General features: G+C 50.3%; 1 protein-coding gene and 2 non-coding genes across 3 annotated transcripts; 2 read left to right on the top strand and 1 right to left on the bottom strand.

Annotated features, from left to right (window-relative positions):
• The first annotated feature begins 1,299 nt into the window (after positions 1-1,299).
• Positions 1,300-1,371, top strand: TRNAE-UUC (transfer RNA glutamic acid (anticodon UUC)). Its single transcript has one exon. It is a non-coding gene; the product is annotated as a tRNA-Glu (tRNA).
• A 1,961-nt stretch (positions 1,372-3,332) lies between these two features.
• On the top strand, positions 3,333-3,404 carry TRNAQ-CUG (transfer RNA glutamine (anticodon CUG)). The gene has a single exon. It is a non-coding gene; the product is annotated as a tRNA-Gln (tRNA).
• Positions 3,405-6,425: 3,021 nt separating this feature from the next.
• LOC149352057 (uncharacterized) lies at positions 6,426-11,359 on the bottom strand. The gene is made up of 2 exons (XM_089584437.1): positions 7,884-11,359; positions 6,426-6,438 (listed from the first exon to the last, which is right to left on the bottom strand). The coding sequence occupies exons 1-2, from the start codon at positions 10,310-10,312 to the stop codon at positions 6,426-6,428; spliced, it is 2,442 nt and encodes an 813-aa protein (XP_089440563.1). The 5' UTR covers positions 10,313-11,359.
• Between the last annotated feature and the right edge of the window lie 5,347 nt (positions 11,360-16,706).

Raw genomic sequence — 16,706 nt, 5'->3', positions numbered from 1 at the left:
TACGAACCTCTTCCGGCGAGTTATTCAAGGAGGCCTGGGCTTGTCGCATTTATTCCTCAGACAAGTGGTCAACCGTTTTTGTTTTATTCGAGATGTGAAGGACCCGTTTTTGCGTACTGTAGTACAGATCAGATTGAGCAGACTTTTGCCGGATTTTGTGCTATCTACTGAGTGTATACAAAGAAGTGTTTTTGGCTTCGTGATGGAGGTTGTAGCTTTTTGTAACTCCCTAAGCGCGCGATTTTCATACGAATATCTTGCAGGGGTAAGACGCAAACAGCTATACAAGGACCTTGCAGACCTGGTTTTTCCTGTGCCACTGTATCGAACTATGTACAGCACCAATCCAGGCAGCGATGTTTTAAAGCGTGTGAAGCGAATGTATGTAGCTCCGGGAGCCAAGTCCTTCTTCAGGCTGCACACCGGAAGGTTAGGGGTAAAAAATGGCTGAGGCTTAACTTGGTTAAGCCTGGAGAATGCGAAGCATCATCGTGTCGCGTAATTTGGAGGCGCACAACCACAGCGACGGCGCGAGGTGGGCCCCCGTTTCTCCACTGTCGTGACGTCATCGTGTCACGTGGTGTGACGTCATGTATCACGTGATTTGGAGGCGCAAAACCACAGCGACGGCGCGAGGTGGGCCCCCGTTTCTCTACTGTCGTGACGTCATCGTGTCACGTGGTGTGACGTCATGTATCACGTGATTTGGAGGCGCATAACCACGGTGAAGGGCTGAAGTGGTTGCTAAAGTAGTATGCTTCGCATAAAACTTGGATGGCAGAGAAAGGATTGTATGTTGCATGGGGTGTTCATTTCTTTATATGTAGAAAGCCAGAAACTATTGAACATGTTTTCTTGGAATGCTGGGGAGGAGTGTTCTTTTGGGACATTCTTCAAAGAACACTGAAAAAAGCTCTGCCCCTAGAACCCCGGAGAATTCGTTTCCTAGCAGTGCAAAATGGAGAAGGTGTACCGTTTGACGCAGTAATGCTCATGGGATTGCACTGTATTTGGAAGGCCTGCATGGCGGCGCGACATGCTGACATCGATGCAAGGCCGGCGCAGGAGTACTTTCGCGATTCTGTAGGCAGATTCTTGGAAAACTACAAAACTTTGAAACAAGTGCCTGAATGGATACCGAGAATTGAGCCTCTTGTACATATGAAACGCTTTTAGCGCCTTACGTCAGCCAAGGTTTGGTGATGGTTTTAGCCCATACCGACGCCATGTACCATGTCCTTAAGTGTGTGTATACTTCTTTTGTTTTCTTGTGATGTATATTTCTAATAAAAAACGTGTTCCGGCGTGCTCTAGTGGCTAGGATACCTGGCTTTCACCCAGGAGGCCCGGGTTCGATTCCCGGCGTCGGAAAATTTGGTCTCATGCTGTAATGGTTAGCACTCTGGACTCTGAATCCAGCGATCCGAGTACAAATCTCGGTGAGACCTCCTCTTCCTTTTCTTTTTTTTGCCAGTTTTAATGCCATCCGCGCTTCTTGTGTCTCCTCTTGCTGCTGTTCACCGCGTACAGAAACTGCACCACAAATCTTGTCATAAATGGTGAACTGTCGCGCCGTATAGATGTACGCTCATCTGTACGCCAAGGTTGTCTATTGTCGCCGCTGTTGTTCTCACTGTTCCTTGAACCACTCTGCCAGAAAATTTTGCAGAATGAAGAAATGCGCGGTTTTGGCTTCCACACGTGTGAAGTTCGTGTGCTTGCTTACGCGGATGACGTTGCCTTTTTTGCATCGGACAGGGAATGCATTACGGCTGTACTGAAAACAACACAGGATTTTTGTGCCAAGACTGGGAGCATGACATAGATAAGGGCATTGGTTTGTGGCATGGCGCATGGGACATGACTCCAGATGTATTTGAAAATGTTCACTGGTCCACTACACCGAGCACATATCTTGGGGTGCCTCTTGATTGCTATCGTGAAAGCGATTCGGTCTGGAGCAAGAAGGCCGGTGAAATGAGAGATTTGACATCTAAATGGCGTGGGCGCGACCTTTCAGTGTTCGCGCGTGCCACGGTATGCAATGTTTTTTCTAGCAGCTAAGATAATGTACATCTTGCAGGTGTTGTACTGTACACGGGTGAATATACAGAAGTTCCATCGCATCTTTGCGACATTTATATGGCAGTCCAGTTGGGAGAGAACCTCCCGAACGAATCTTTTTCGGCGAGTCGCCGAGGGGGGTCTGTCCCTCTCTCACTTGTTTTTAAGCCAAGTGGTCATGCGCTTCATGTTTCTCCGCGAAAGAAGAAACCCTTTCCTCCAGTGTTTTGTTCAGTTTATGTTGCCAAATGCACTGCCAGACTTTGTAATCTCCTCTGCCGGAGGTGGTCGCTACAGTGTGTCCCGTTACCTCCTTGAGGTTGTCGCATCTTATCGATTCCTTGTCACCCGTTTTTCCAGAGAATATTTGACAACTGTGAAGAAAAGGCACCTTAAGAACGACTTATTACACGTCCTTTTTCCCGCTCCCTTGTATCGGTCGGCCTTTGGGGCCTCACCGGGACAAAATGTGTTAAAGAGAGTAAGAAGAATGTGGGTAACGCCTTCAGCAAAAACTTTCTTCTTTCAGCTGCACACAGGTACCTTACCTGTTAAAAGCTGTGGTATAGAGAGGGTGTGGTAGATGGTCCTTTGCGATCACAAAATGAACAAGGGAGGGGAAAACCTCAGGTTGCTTGAGCCAACGTTTCGACAAGGGGACTTGTCTTCGTCTGGGCTGGTTACATGAAAGAGACATATACGTCCCGTGGGGCACCCATTGCCTTCTGTGTACGAAGAAGGAAACAATTGACCATGTTTTTGTCGACTGTAATAATGCAATCTTCTTTTGGGACGTGTTGCAGCGAACCAGAAAGAAAGATTTGCCGCTCACTTCGCACGGCATTAGGTTTCTGCCTGTCGAAGACGATGGAGCTCCATATGACATCATTTTTCTGCTTGGCTTGCATGCAGTGTGGCGTAGTGCCATGGCATATCGCCATTGCGATCCTGGAGCCAGATCTGTGTATCAATATTTTGTTGAGAGTGTCCTGAAAATTTACGATGTGTTAAAAGACCGAGGTTTTGACGACGAAATTGTATTCCTTTTCCAGAATCTATCCCAACTGAAGAAGTTGGAATGGTCGCTGGAAGCGAGGAGTCCTGTAGCCATGTAAATAGCCATGTAAATAGTCACATATGTTGTAATGCACTGTATTCCCACGCCTTTGAAGGCAATAAAGAAAAAAAAATTCCGGCGTGGTCTAGTGGCTAGGATACCTGGATCTAACCCAGGAGGCCCGGGTTCGATTCCCGGCGTCGGAAAATTTGGTCTCATGGTGTAAAAGTTAGCACTCTGGACTCTGAATCCAGCGATCCGAGTTCAAATCTCGGTGAGACCTGCTCTTTTCTTTTCTTTTTTTTTTTTTGCCAATTTTAATGCCTTCCGCGCTTTTTCTGCGTCCTCTTGTTGCTGTTCACCGTGTTCCGGCGTGGCCTAGTGAAAGCGATCAAGGGATACCTTTTGATATGTTCATGGTCCTGGGCCTCCACAGCTTGTGGAGGACGAGAATGGCTTTTCGGCACGCAGATGCCAATGTGCGATCTACGCGCGATAACCTAATCGAAAGTGTTTCATATATTAGAGAAGTGTATCGTGCACAAAATGAACCCCCTGAGTGGGTTACCATCCTTGATGACTTGGTGTGTCTGAAAAAATTTTGAAATACCCGCATCGCATGCTAACGTGCTTATTCAGTATATATGTATGTATTCATTTGTGTGACCTGTCACTGTATTAGCAGGCAATAAAGAAAAAAAAAAAAGGCGTGGCCTAGTGGCAAGAATACCTGGCTGTCGCCCAGAAGGCCCGGTTTCAAGTCCCGGCGTCGGAAAATTTGGTCTCGTGTTGTAATGGTTAGCGCTCTGGACTCTGAATCCGGCGATCCGAGGTCAGCTCTTTTTCTTTTTTTTGCCAATTTTAATGCCATCCGCGCTTCTTGTGCCTCCTCTTGCAGCTGTTCACCGGGTTCCGGTGTGGTCTAGTGGCTAGGATATCTGGCTCTCATCCAGGAGTACTGGGTTCCATTCCCGGCGTCGGAATGTGCGGTCTCATGGTGTAATCATTCTACTTCCGGCCACCGATGTGAACGGTCGCAGAATCGTGTGCTATAGCGGTCAGGGCGATAGCGGCCCTTGCTGGCCGCGGAAACAGGCTTAATATGACAGAAGATAATGACTACCAGATTATTTTGCCGATCTCCACACCGGACGTGTTCTTTTCAACGCGTTTTTTTTTTTTTTTTGCACGGCGACGTGCGAGTTAGGCCGTACAAGGTTGAGGACTTCTGCGACGCCCTTGCCATCACTGGTGCGCTCGCCGACGTTGCGGCATTTGGGGCGTACCAGATCAACCACGTTTGGGCGGTCACGTTCAACAGCCCTGAAGCAACGAAGAAGTTTGTGGCATGCAAGGAACGGCAAGTAAAGAGAGGCCGCTGCATTCCTATTGGTCATAAAGATCAACAGGTCAAGCTGAGGCTTGTTGAAAACGGAGGGGTCCTGGAGATGACTAACTCGTTTAGCCTCACAGGAACCGGCTCCGAATGACGTTGACGGACTGCGCTAACGAGGAAACTGTACAAGAGGGTTTATTCTACATATTTACAGAAGAGAATCGAATCCAATGCTCCGATCACACAACAACATCCCGTTAAATACGGTTCGCGTTCCCTAGATCCCTGACTGGGGAACTTGGTTCGAATAACGTTGTCCAATCGGATGGGCCATTGATGACGCTGGCGGTACCACCCACGGCACGGGGCGGTGCTGAAGCTCTCGCTCTCTCACAGCTCGGGGGATGAGAAGGGGAAGACAGTCATCAAACACAGATGCGTCACCTTGACCACTGCCGCAAGTATTCTGTGCGTTGCCTCCGTGGGAAAGCAGAATCCCGCAGTCTTCTCGCAGGTGGTTGAACCTTCTCGAACTCCCCCGCCGGATGGCCGAAGCACGAGACCCATTCGACACAGCGTCTTTCAATTAGCAGCCTCGCTCAGCGTGACCTTGCGTAGCATCATCCAGTCCGGTGACCCGAAGGTCGACTCGGCCAACGTATACCGGTGTTTCCGCCGTGCTGCTGTGCATCTCTGCTTTCATCGTTGCCGCTGCTGTCGCAAGCTGTCGCCGCATCTTTGCCTAACGACGACACTCGTCTGACAGTAATTTATCCCAGGTCCGTGGGAGACAGCGTCCTTCGATCGGGTCGGAGGTTCGGTGATTTGGAGTGCAACAGCCCCGGCCGTCGTCGTCTATGCTTCTGCCGCCGGCGCCAGGCCTCGTCATATCCCTTGCTTTGCGATGAGACACACCCGGCTCTCAGGACCACGTTGTCCACTCTTAACAGCTCGTCCGCGGCCCGAAAAATCTCGAATGGCCAGCGTCCACGACCGCTGGGCAGGAAGAGATGAGGCCGGAGTCGGGTGGAAGGGCTGGTTTCCAGAAATGGCATCCAAGCTCGAACATTCAACAAAGAATGGCATCAGTGGACTGTTCCACGAGACAGGGCACTGACCCACAAGCAAGCGCTCGGAATTTGCCAAAGACCCACCAGGCTTCCCACAATGACAATAAATGTTTAATAAAACATTACTGAATTTTGGCGTAATTTTGGTGCCAAGAAAGCGCAAAATATCCCCTTTGAAATCGCCCAAGACGGACCGCTTGGGCCAAGGTTAAAGAAAAAAAAACACACACACACACAGTAGGTTGTCCCAATTTCTCCCGCTTAAAATAGTCGGCTTAAACCATCAGCATTTCCGTGCAGTTTTCCCTTCTTGTAACGCACCGAGAAATTGTACTGTTGGAGAGCTAGACTCCATCTGAGCAAGCGACCATTTTTGGGAGACATTTGTCGCAGCCAGGTTAGAGGGCAATGATCAGTCTCAAAGATGAACTTTGCGCCGTACAGGTAACACGACAACTTCTGTGCCGCCCAAACTAAACACGCGCACTCTTTTTCTGAAGCGCTGTACGCTTCTTCTCTACAGGTCAGCTTGCGGCTGACGTACAGAATCGGGTGTTCTTCGTGGTCGTCGCCCACTTGGCTTAAAACAGCACCCAGTCCTCTATCACTGGCGTCACACTGGACTATAAACTCCCTACCATAGTCAGGGGTCCGAAGCAAAGGTCGGGACACGAGCGCTTCCTTCAGGCTCCGGAAGGAGTTTTCTTTTAGGTCATCCCAGTGTACGTCACTGGGTGCTCCCTTTCGTAAGGCGTCAGTTAAGGGACTTGCCCGCTGTGAGTAGCTCGGTATGTACCGCTGGTAGTATCCAACCAATCCCAAAAAGGAGCGAATGTCTGTCTTCGTCCGTGGCTGCGGAAATGCCGCTATCGGGGCAATTTTTAACTCGGATGGGCTCCTAGTTCCCTGGCCTACAACGTGGCCCAAGTAGGACACATGAGCGCAACCAAACCTACACTTTTCCCTTTTCAACGTCAGTCCGGCCTGTCGCAAACTAGAAAGCACGCTCGTTAGGTGCTCTAGATGCTCTTCCCAGGTTTCCGAAAAAATAGCGACATCGTCTAAATAGGGGAGCGCAAAGCCCTGCATATCCTTTAGTACGATGTCCATGAGTTTCGAGAAGCTGAAGGGGGCATTCTTCAACCCAAAACTAAGCATTAAGGGTCGAAAGGTGCCTGCTGGCGATATGAAAGCAGCATACCGGCTCGCGCTTTCCGAGAGGGGAACCTGCCAATATCCGCGCACGAGATCGAGGGTGGAAATGAATTTTGCGCCGCTCACCCTTTCTATCCTTTCCTCTATGTTGGGAATCGGGTAAAGCTGATCCTTGGTAATCGCATTCAGCTTTCTGTAATCCACGCATGGGCGAGGATCCTTGCCTGGGGTTTCAACCAGGATCAGCGGTGAGGTATAGTCACTTTCCGCGGGCTCTATAACCCCTAACATTAACATGCGCTGAATTTCAGCTTCCATTACCTCTTTTTGCCGTGGTGATACCCTGTAGGGCTTCGATCGAATCGGCTCATCAGACGTGAGCTCTATTTCATGCGTCAGGAGATGTGTCTTTCCTGGGCGGCTGCTAAATAGATCGGCGAATTCGCTCAACAACTGCTTTAGCGCGTCGATCTGGGCCGAGTTTAGAAATTCTGCACCTATGGAAAGAGCCAGGATGTTCTCCATGGCGCCACTAGCGCCAGCGCTTTCCTTCCAATCTGGACTCTCGCCGTCCGGCTCTTCCGGTTCATTTAGCGTCAGATTGACGATCCCGCTACGTTCCACGAACGGCTTCATCAGATTGCAGTGATAGATTTTCACCTGCTTTCCTCTGCCTGGAACCTTTAGCGCATAATTAGTGTCTGAAAGTTTCTGCAAAACTTCCACTGGACCATCCCAGTGAACTTCTAGCTTGTTCTTTCTCGATGGCCGGAGTATCATCACGCGATCGCCCACGGTGAAAGCTCGAAGGCGGGCGTTTTTGTCATAATAGACCTTGGCGGCCTCCTGGGCAGTTTTCATATTTTGGTTAACTAACTTCCTTGTATCGTTAAGGCGGTCCAGTAGCTGAAGCACGTACTCAACCACTGTCTGGTTCTCTCCTGTCCCTTCCCACATTTCTCTCAGCATTCGGAGGGGAGAGCGGAGGGTTCTTCCGTATACAAGTTCTGCTGGGGTGAACCCCGTGGCTTCGTGGGGCACTGTTCGTAAAGCGAACAGTGTGGCCGGTAGACAGTTCTCCCAGTCGGCTTTGTGCTCGTAACAAAGAGCACGTAACACCCGCTTCAGCACCGAATGCCACTTTTCTACACTGTTAGACTGCGGATGATACACCGAGCTGTGTAGCATTTTTACCCCGCACCTTTCTAGGAACGTGGTCGTCAAAGCGCTTGTAAAGACTGTCGCCTGATCGGCCTGGATTTCGGCCGGAAATCCTATGCGCGCGAACACCGACAAAAGAGCGTCAACTATTTCTGCGGAGCTCAAATCCTTCAATGGAACTGCTTCGGGAAATTTTGTGGCGGGACAAAGCATAGTGAGCAGGTACTTATAGCCTGACTTTGTTTTAGGCAGCGGGCCTACTGTGTCTATTACAAGCCGGCGGAAAGGTTCCGAGATCAATGGCACAATTTTTAGTGGAGCCTTCCATGTCTCTCCCGGCTTGCCCACGCGCTGGCAGGCATCGCACGATTTCACGTAGCGTTCTGCATCTTTGAAACATCCTGGCCAGTAATATTCCATTAACAGCCGCTCCTTTGTTTTATTGATTCCGAGATGTCCTGACCAGCCATTACCGTGGCAGAGACTCAGAATATCCGCTCGGTACCTTTCAGGCACGACCAACTGATCAAGTGTTTTGCCTTTTCTGTCCTGATAGTGTCGGTACAGTAAGCCTCCTTTCTCATGCATCGTTATGTTGCGTCTCGCGATTCCCTCTTCGGCTGTAAGGCGCAATCTTTCCAATGTAGGGTCCTGTTTTTGTTCTTTTATTAGGGACTCCCTGTTCACCTGCAGAAGGCGATCAAAGTTACGCGAAGCTGGAGATAAAACGGACCCTTCAGCCCTCTCTGCCTCATTTACCGACTCAGTGATCGAAGTGTCTGGTCGCTCATCTGCTCGGTCATCCGTCTGCCTTTTATGCCCTGGTGGCTCTTCACCCTCCTGATTGGCTTCCAACGATAAGTTGGCTGGTGCATCTCTAGCTACCTGAAGTTTGGGAATCTGGCTCAATTGAGAAGCGAGCTGGAGAGTTTTAGACCTTGTCAAAGCTTGTATCACCCCACTTCCGAGTTTCTGGCCTCTCTCGCGTAGCAATTGGTCGGATCGATTCGAGAAAAGGTATGGGAATTGAAGTGGCACGGCCTTCGAAACTGCGGCCTCAGTTAACAGCTCTCCAAACGGCCCGCAAATCCTCACTCTAGCCATCGGCAGGCATACACTGTGTTCTTCTACCGCCTGTTTTATCCACGACACTTCCCCCGTGAAATCGTCCGCTGTAACATAGGACGGATGGACAACGTCCATCGTCGCGGCGCTATCACGAAGCACTTTGCAAGGTTTCCCGTTAACCTGCATTTCGTGCAAGTACGGCCTAAGGAGCTCTAAATTCTCGTCGCTATCATCGATGCACGAGAACACAACACGCTGCTTTGGACATTTGGCTGCAAAGTGCCCGACACGATTGCAGTTGTAGCAACGCTGTGGCCTACTAGCCTCGAACTCTCTTTTCCCGGCTTTGTCTGCTCCCTCTCTCTTTGACTGTTCTTCTTGCTTTTCTGGCGCTTTCTTTGACGCCTCCGACTGTCCAGAACTTCTAGCAAGCTGCTTCTTTCGGCTAGGTCCTTGATCTCGCATTGTGTTTCGAGCGTGTGACGCACCCCCTTCAGTGCTCAACCTTCTGCGCGAAACGTACTCCTCTGCCAGCTCAGCGGCTCTTTCAACTGTGTCGACCTTTTCCCTGTCTTGAACCCACAGTTTCACTGCTTGTGGAATGCTTCGGTAAAATTGCTCAAGGCAAAAACACTCGATGATTTTGTCTCGGCTTTCGTAAACCTCAGCTCCTTTTAGCCATTCTAGCAGGTTAGTCTTAAGGCCATACGCGAAATCCGGATAGCCCTCGCTATCGTTTTTGATTGTGCTCCTGAAGCGCTGTCGGAAAGCTTCGGCTGAAAGCCGGTATCTTTTCAGCAGGCTGGCTTTTACCTTGTCATAATCTGCTGCGTCTTTCGTGCTAAGTCTCGCTATGACTTCAGCTACTTCACATGGCAAGAGGGTCAGAAGCCGTTGTGGCCATGTACTGCGAGCAAAGTTCTCTCTTTCACAAGTTCTCTCAAAATTACCCAGGTACAGTCCTATGTCCCGACCAATTTCATACGAATGCATGTACCTGTTCATTCGATACGATTCTGCATCGCTTGCTCTTCCAAGAGTTCCGGCTCTCGCACCAACGCCCTCTTTTTGTTTTTCGTTTTCAAGCTGTCTAAGCTTTAGATCCCTTTCAGCGTTTTCAGCTTCCCATTTTTTTCTTTCTTTCTCTTTTTCCCACTCCCGATCAGCTTCCTCTTTACGCGCTTTTTCCTCTGTGCGCGCTTTTTCCTCCTGTTCGGCTTTTTCTTTACGGGCTTTTTCCTCCTGTATCAAGTTCCATGTAACTGCTAGGTGATCGTTATCCTTGACGTGTTTAAGAATGATTTCGCCCAGTTCAATTTTGGTTACTTTGTTCTGAACTTCCACTGACAGTTCCTCGCATATCAACAGCAAGTCCGACTTCAACAATCTCATTAGGTCCATTGTGACGCTTTCTCCGCTTTGGCTCTGCTAACTCAAAAAAAATGCCTTGAGAATAACCCTTCTCAAATGACAAACCCTTGATTCCCAGTCAAGATTTTTCTCTGAATCTAAAGCCTGGCGAATCCCATAGCAAAAACCAAAACGCTCACCCGTGGAGAAAGCACGATGTCGCACGGTCCATCCCAGCTGCTGCCAACCAGTGTTGAAAACGGAGGGGTCCTGGAGATGACTAACTCGTTTAGCCTCACAGGAACCGGCTCCGAATGACGTTGACGGACTGCGCTAACGAGGAAACTGTACAAGAGGGTTTATTCTACATATTTACAGAAGAGAATCGAATCCAATGCTCCGATCACACAACAACATCCCGTTAAATACGGTTCGCGTTCCCTAGATCCCTGACTGGGGAACTTGGTTCGAATAACGTTGTCCAATCGGATGGGCCATTGATGACGCTGGCGGTACCACCCACGGCACGGGGCGGTGCTGAAGCTCTCGCTCTCTCACAGCTCGGGGGATGAGAAGGGGAAGACAGTCATCAAACACAGATGCGTCACCTTGACCACTGCCGCAAGTATTCTGTGCGTTGCCTCCGTGGGAAAGCAGAATCCCGCAGTCTTCTCGCAGGTGGTTGAACCTTCTCGAACTCCCCCGCCGGATGGCCGAAGCACGAGACCCATTCGACACAGCGTCTTTCAATTAGCAGCCTCGCTCAGCGTGACCTTGCGTAGCATCATCCAGTCCGGTGACCCGAAGGTCGACTCGGCCAACGTATACCGGTGTTTCCGCCGTGCTGCTGTGCATCTCTGCTTTCATCGTTGCCGCTGCTGTCGCAAGCTGTCGCCGCATCTTTGCCTAACGACGACACTCGTCTGACAGTAATTTATCCCAGGTCCGTGGGAGACAGCGTCCTTCGATCGGGTCGGAGGTTCGGTGATTTGGAGTGCAACAGCCCCGGCCGTCGTCGTCTATGCTTCTGCCGCCGGCGCCAGGCCTCGTCATATCCCTTGCTTTGCGATGAGACACACCCGGCTCTCAGGACCACGTTGTCCACTCTTAACAGGCTACACTGGATGCTGCACGGGGCGGCCAACGACGACATCAGGACGGCCTTCGCGGTATTCGGCAACGGGACCGAAATAACGCGCGAGCGGTGGCGCGTCCAAGGTGTGGAAGAAAAGGGTTCAACTGCAAGGGTGGTATGCTCAAGCTGAAACCTGGAATGAATTTTGACGACCTGCCCCACCAGGTTCGAGTCGCCGGAGAACTGGCCCTAGTGGTGGTGCCTGGACGCCCTATGCAGTGTCTGCGTTGCCACGGCTCATGTCATGTAGTACATACGCCGCGAGTGTAAGTTGCCCCGTTGCTCCAAATGCAGGCGCTACGGTCACGTGGAGCAGGAGTGTGTACGAACGTACGCATCGGCTGCAGGACTCGGAACAAAAGCTGGCGCTGAGGAACACCAAACGGATGTCGTCGAGGCAGAGGAGGCGGCAGAAGGAACAGACCATGGGAAGCCGGTTGGCTTGACGGACCCGTCTGGGAGTGCCGGATGCCAACGATGCCAGCGACATAGGGGAAGGATCTGAAACATCAGGCTCAACGAAAAAAGGTGAAACGACGCCCAACCAGCTGGCGAGTGACACAGAGCAGACCAGACTCGACGAGCGCCGAGATGCCAGCAGTGTTTGCACACCAAGTGTCACGCCGTCAACTAAGCGACCGCATGCACAGACTGTTCCAGAAGAAAAGGCGTCAGCCTCCAGCACAGAGCCACCAGCAAAAACCGTCCAAGCCCGGCGCAACACCTTGCGTCCTCGGCCTAACCTTTCCACGTAGAGGCGTGGAGAGGACAAAGCCCCCCCTCTCCACGGTTCGGCGCTTTCAACGGATGGTTCCTGCGGCGACGACGGCGTCTAGCACTGTGCTGGACGCGAGAGGTAAGCACCGTGTACTCGGGCTCTTTTCCCTCGGTAGAAATGGCGAATCCACCCCCTTTGAAAGTAGGCACGCTTAATGTTAGGGGTCTAGCGGGAAACAGAAAGCAGAATCAAGTGTACCGCCTTTTAACAGAGAAGGATATCGACGTTCTTGCTGCGCAAGAAACGAAAGTCGGTGGGGAGGAAGAGACCGAGTGCATGGTGCGGCGTTTAACGTCTAGATCCTACGCTATCGTCAGCCATGAAATAGGGACGTCGGCTGGGTGCGTAATGTTCTATCGCGGACAGAAGTGCTCAGGACGCGGCCCCGCTGGCAAAAACTGCATTGTTGCGCCATCTAGTGGCAGTTCACCTGGTTCGAGATCAAGGAGGAGCGCATGCGCGTCCTAGCTTGCGCGTAAGCATGTACGGATGGTGCCCTCACGTGAGTTGCTATTCGTCCAAGAGTCTTCCGCAAAATTCCGCTATATGGGCACCGCTGTGATCGTCTGCTACACGTGCTGCTGCGCTAGAATGACGAGGCACTTGTCATGTCTTTCGCCAATTGGACGCAATATTCTCTTGAAGACACGTGCATTAAATGGCAGGCTGTTTTTATTCTTATTGTTTCCAACAGCAGCTTTCTACTTGCCGTCTGTTCTCAGACAACCAAACATTTGTTTTGCGGAATGGGAAAATGGTACACGCCGCCTTGGAAACCGTTATCGGCATTTCATAGCGCATGATTTCAGCCCACGAAATCCGCCGGTCAAGAGGCACTGGCAGCGAATGCTTTTTCATGAGCAAGGCAGTCACTGCTTCTCAGAGATGGCCCCTCCTATTCCGATCGAAGAGAGAATGAATTGTTCGCTATTTTGTTGAAGGCGTGCCTCAAACAGAGATCGCTAGATTGACTGGCCATTCGAAGTGGGCAGTGACACGTATTGTTAAAGCGTTCCGTGATGAGCAGGGGCGACTTTCCGACTTTCCCTGTTCTGGACGGCCAAGGGCAACAGATCGTCTTACAGTAGGAGCCGCAATCGCCAACCCATTAATACGCGCCATAAACATCAAGACGGCTCTTGCAAGACCATCAAAAGGAGGCTTCGCGAGTGCGGGCTAAACAACTATGTCGCTGTCCAGAAGCCCATCCTCGGGGAAGCACAGCGACAGGCGAAGCTTGACTTCGTTCGTAGACGCGAGCAGTGGAAATCTACCAACTGGTCTGAGGTGATCTTCACCGATGAGTCTACCCTTTCGACAAGGTGGGACCAGAAGCGGCGCGTTTGGCGTCCCATGAACTGCAGGTATGACTTACAGTCCTTTGCATTACTCGCAAAAGCAACGGAAAAAAATTATCTCTGCCGATCCGTGGTATCGGTAGCATTGTGATGTTTTCTCAGTTACTTTAGTTTTTGTGAAGCTTTATTTATTTATTCGCTACAGAAACTTGCTTTAAATTCATTCGTACAAAAAATAGGCATCCTAACTGTTACTGCATAGTTATGCTTCTGTATAATCACGAAACGACGAACAATCATAATTACGCCCTCAGATCAAAAAAAAATATTAGCTATCAATAACCCCCCAACACAAACACTTCTCCGACTTTGCTCAGTTTTCCCCCTTCTTGCAAAAAGGGGGTTACTGCGCCAAAATGCCCAGACAAAAGAAGTAATCTCTTTTGGGCGCAGTGGCCAACTTTTTGCAAGATGAACGTCCACCAACTAGCCCAGCTTACAACTCTGTTTTCCCCTTTCTCCTGTTCTTCTTCGCGCAGGTACTTCCCAGAGTACACTCAAAATGTCCTCTCCAGTGGGCGCTGCACTGTTGCTGTTTGGGAGGCCATAAGCAAGGAAGGAGTGGGGCCACTTGTAAGAATCAGCGGTCACTTCGACGCGGACGCCTACTGCGAGATAATAAAAACCACGCTTGTGTCGTGCGTCCTTGACGATCCCTTTCCGGACGGGTGCTATCTGCTGCAGCAAGATCGCAGCCCAGTGCATACTACCCGAAAAGTGAGCGCAACGCTTGCAGGTCACAGCATACCCTTGCTGGAGTGGCCAGTCAATGGCGCCGACATGAACCCAATTAAAAACGTTTGGGGCACCATCAAAAGGAAATTGGTGTCAAGAAACCTCGGTGGCGCCACAGCAGACGGATTGTGGAATGCAATACAGCAAAAGTGAGAAAGCTGCATGAGCACCGCGAATGCATAGGCCGCCTTTACGGGTCAATGACTCGCAGACTGCAACAAGTTATTGCTGTGTAAGGAAAATTTACTAGCTATTAAACCAAAGCCACGATACTTTCTATAGCTATGCTGAGCACGCCAAGCTGTTTTTGTTATTAGGCCAATAAGAAATTTTCTCGCCTCTGCCTGTACTTCTTTATCTCATATCGAAGGCATGAATTAGAGATGTTTTTCTCGGCTCCAACTAAACGTGTTGATAATATCTTTGTTACCAAGAAAAATATCACTCCTTTAAGAATTTTCAAGACATCGGCTTCCAAACACGCTGTTTTTATTAAATTGCATACAAAACATAAAAACGGACAAAAAAATCACCTAATCAGAGCTCAGTAATATTCTCCATAGGCGTTGCGCCCAGTTAGCGACAATCATTGAGAATCTGCATGCGTTTTTATTTATTCCACATAGAACCGACGTTCACCATGAAGCTTTAACGTCCCAGAACCAAGAAGGGAGCCGCTGTTGGAAACAACAAAAACAGCCAGCCATTCAATGCACGCCCGTTCGAGGGAATATTGCGTCCAATTGGCGAAAGACATGACAAGTGCTTTGTCATTCTAGCGCGGCAGTACATGTAGCAGACGATCACAGCGGTGCCCATATAGCGGCATCTGGCGAAAAACTGCTGTTCGAAGAGGAACTCCCGTTAAGGCAACGTCAGTACATGCTTACGCGTACGATAGCACGCGCATGCGCTCCTCCTTGATCTCGAACGAGGTGAACTACCACTAGATGGCGCAACGATGCAGATTTCCACGCTCCGGTCGGCGGAGACGCGTCCTGGCACCTATGTCCCCGATAGTTCATGAAAAAGTTGCCTGGCCTTGTGGTGCAAGCATATATTGTCACGTAGTTGTGACTGCACTCCGGCGAACCAGAAAACAGCGAGAATCGCTTCTAAACAAAATTCTTTTTTTGGCTGACTCGCGCCCGCAAAGAACTTAAGCACTCGGCGGCGGCGTAGCGACAAGCGTGCTCGGCGGTCGTCGAACAGAATCCCGCCGCTCTCGGCCGTGCACTTATTAAAGCTGATAGCGAACTTTCGAGATACAGCTTGGAAAGTTACTAAAACACTCTGGAACAAAGTAGAGTCGGCTCCGTCTGCATGCGATCAATCGAGATAAATCTAGGCGCGTCTTGCATCACAAACAAAGCGATAAAGCGGCGTGCCGGCATCTTTGAAGAATGAACAAAAACTACCAACATTCGCGGCATTACTCCCCCCTCAAAGAAGCGCCGACAAGATGCTTTACAACATAATGAGGCCACAAACAACTCAAACGGATTGTGTAAAAACAAACACAAAGGGTGTAAACACAACGTTCTTTAGCGCGCATAATAGGGCTTTAGACGGACGACATGGACAACTTCTGGACGCACGCGGTGTCGCTGGGATGCAGTCATTCCGTCAGGAACGACTTGACAGTCCAGTTCACCTTGGCGATGAAAAATCTTGTACGGGCCGAAATAGCCGCGCAAAAGTTTTTGACTCAATCCGCCGCGGCGAATGGGCGTCCAAACCCAGACTCGGTCTCCTGGCTTGTATTCCGCGTTGCGTCCTCGTCTTGCGTCGGTCCGCTGCTGGCCTCTGATCCGTAATCTGGCAAATCTTCTGGGTGCTGCTACGCGTTGAAGGTAGGTGGCGACGTCGACGTAATCTTATTCGGACAAAAGTGCCGTCATGTCAAGTAGAGGTGTCCTCCCGACGCCAAAGCGAGGGCGCGAGAGGTTCACTGACCTGGCCATCGGCTCTGCACTGCACGCCCCTCCTCGTCCCCTGTTTTCGGCATTAACTTACCTCAACTACGCGAAAGCAAACGCCAGTAAAGCAAATCCAGTAAATCTGCGATAAGCTACAAACACAGGCCATATCAAAAGCAATCACGCAGTTTTTATTTTTCGGCGTAAAAATAAACGAGAAATTCCAACTGGTATACATAGAGAGGTCGACTGTGAGTTCGTATGCCCTTTCAGTAGGAATCAAGATGGTTGTGGAGTCCGATGACTTGCAAAAAAGCACCCGTGTGCGCGCAACCATATCGTTCTTCTACATATCCAGATTACGAAAATATGCGCACGTCTACACGAGCACGGCGGCTACACACAGCAGCCAAACCTAACAAAGTCCTCTTGACAGACCAGTGCCTCCACGGCCAATCGGGGGAGGATGTCTGCAAGGAGAAAAGACAGCACAGCATCAATGCGAGCAAGGAACAGGAAG

The sequence above is a fragment of the Amblyomma mixtum genome, chromosome 3 (genome assembly GCF_055824585.1).
Source record: "Amblyomma mixtum isolate Tamu chromosome 3, ASM5582458v1, whole genome shotgun sequence".
In the NCBI taxonomy this organism is placed as follows: domain Eukaryota; kingdom Metazoa; phylum Arthropoda; class Arachnida; order Ixodida; family Ixodidae; genus Amblyomma; species Amblyomma mixtum.
This window is presented reverse-complemented; position numbering and strand designations above follow the sequence as displayed.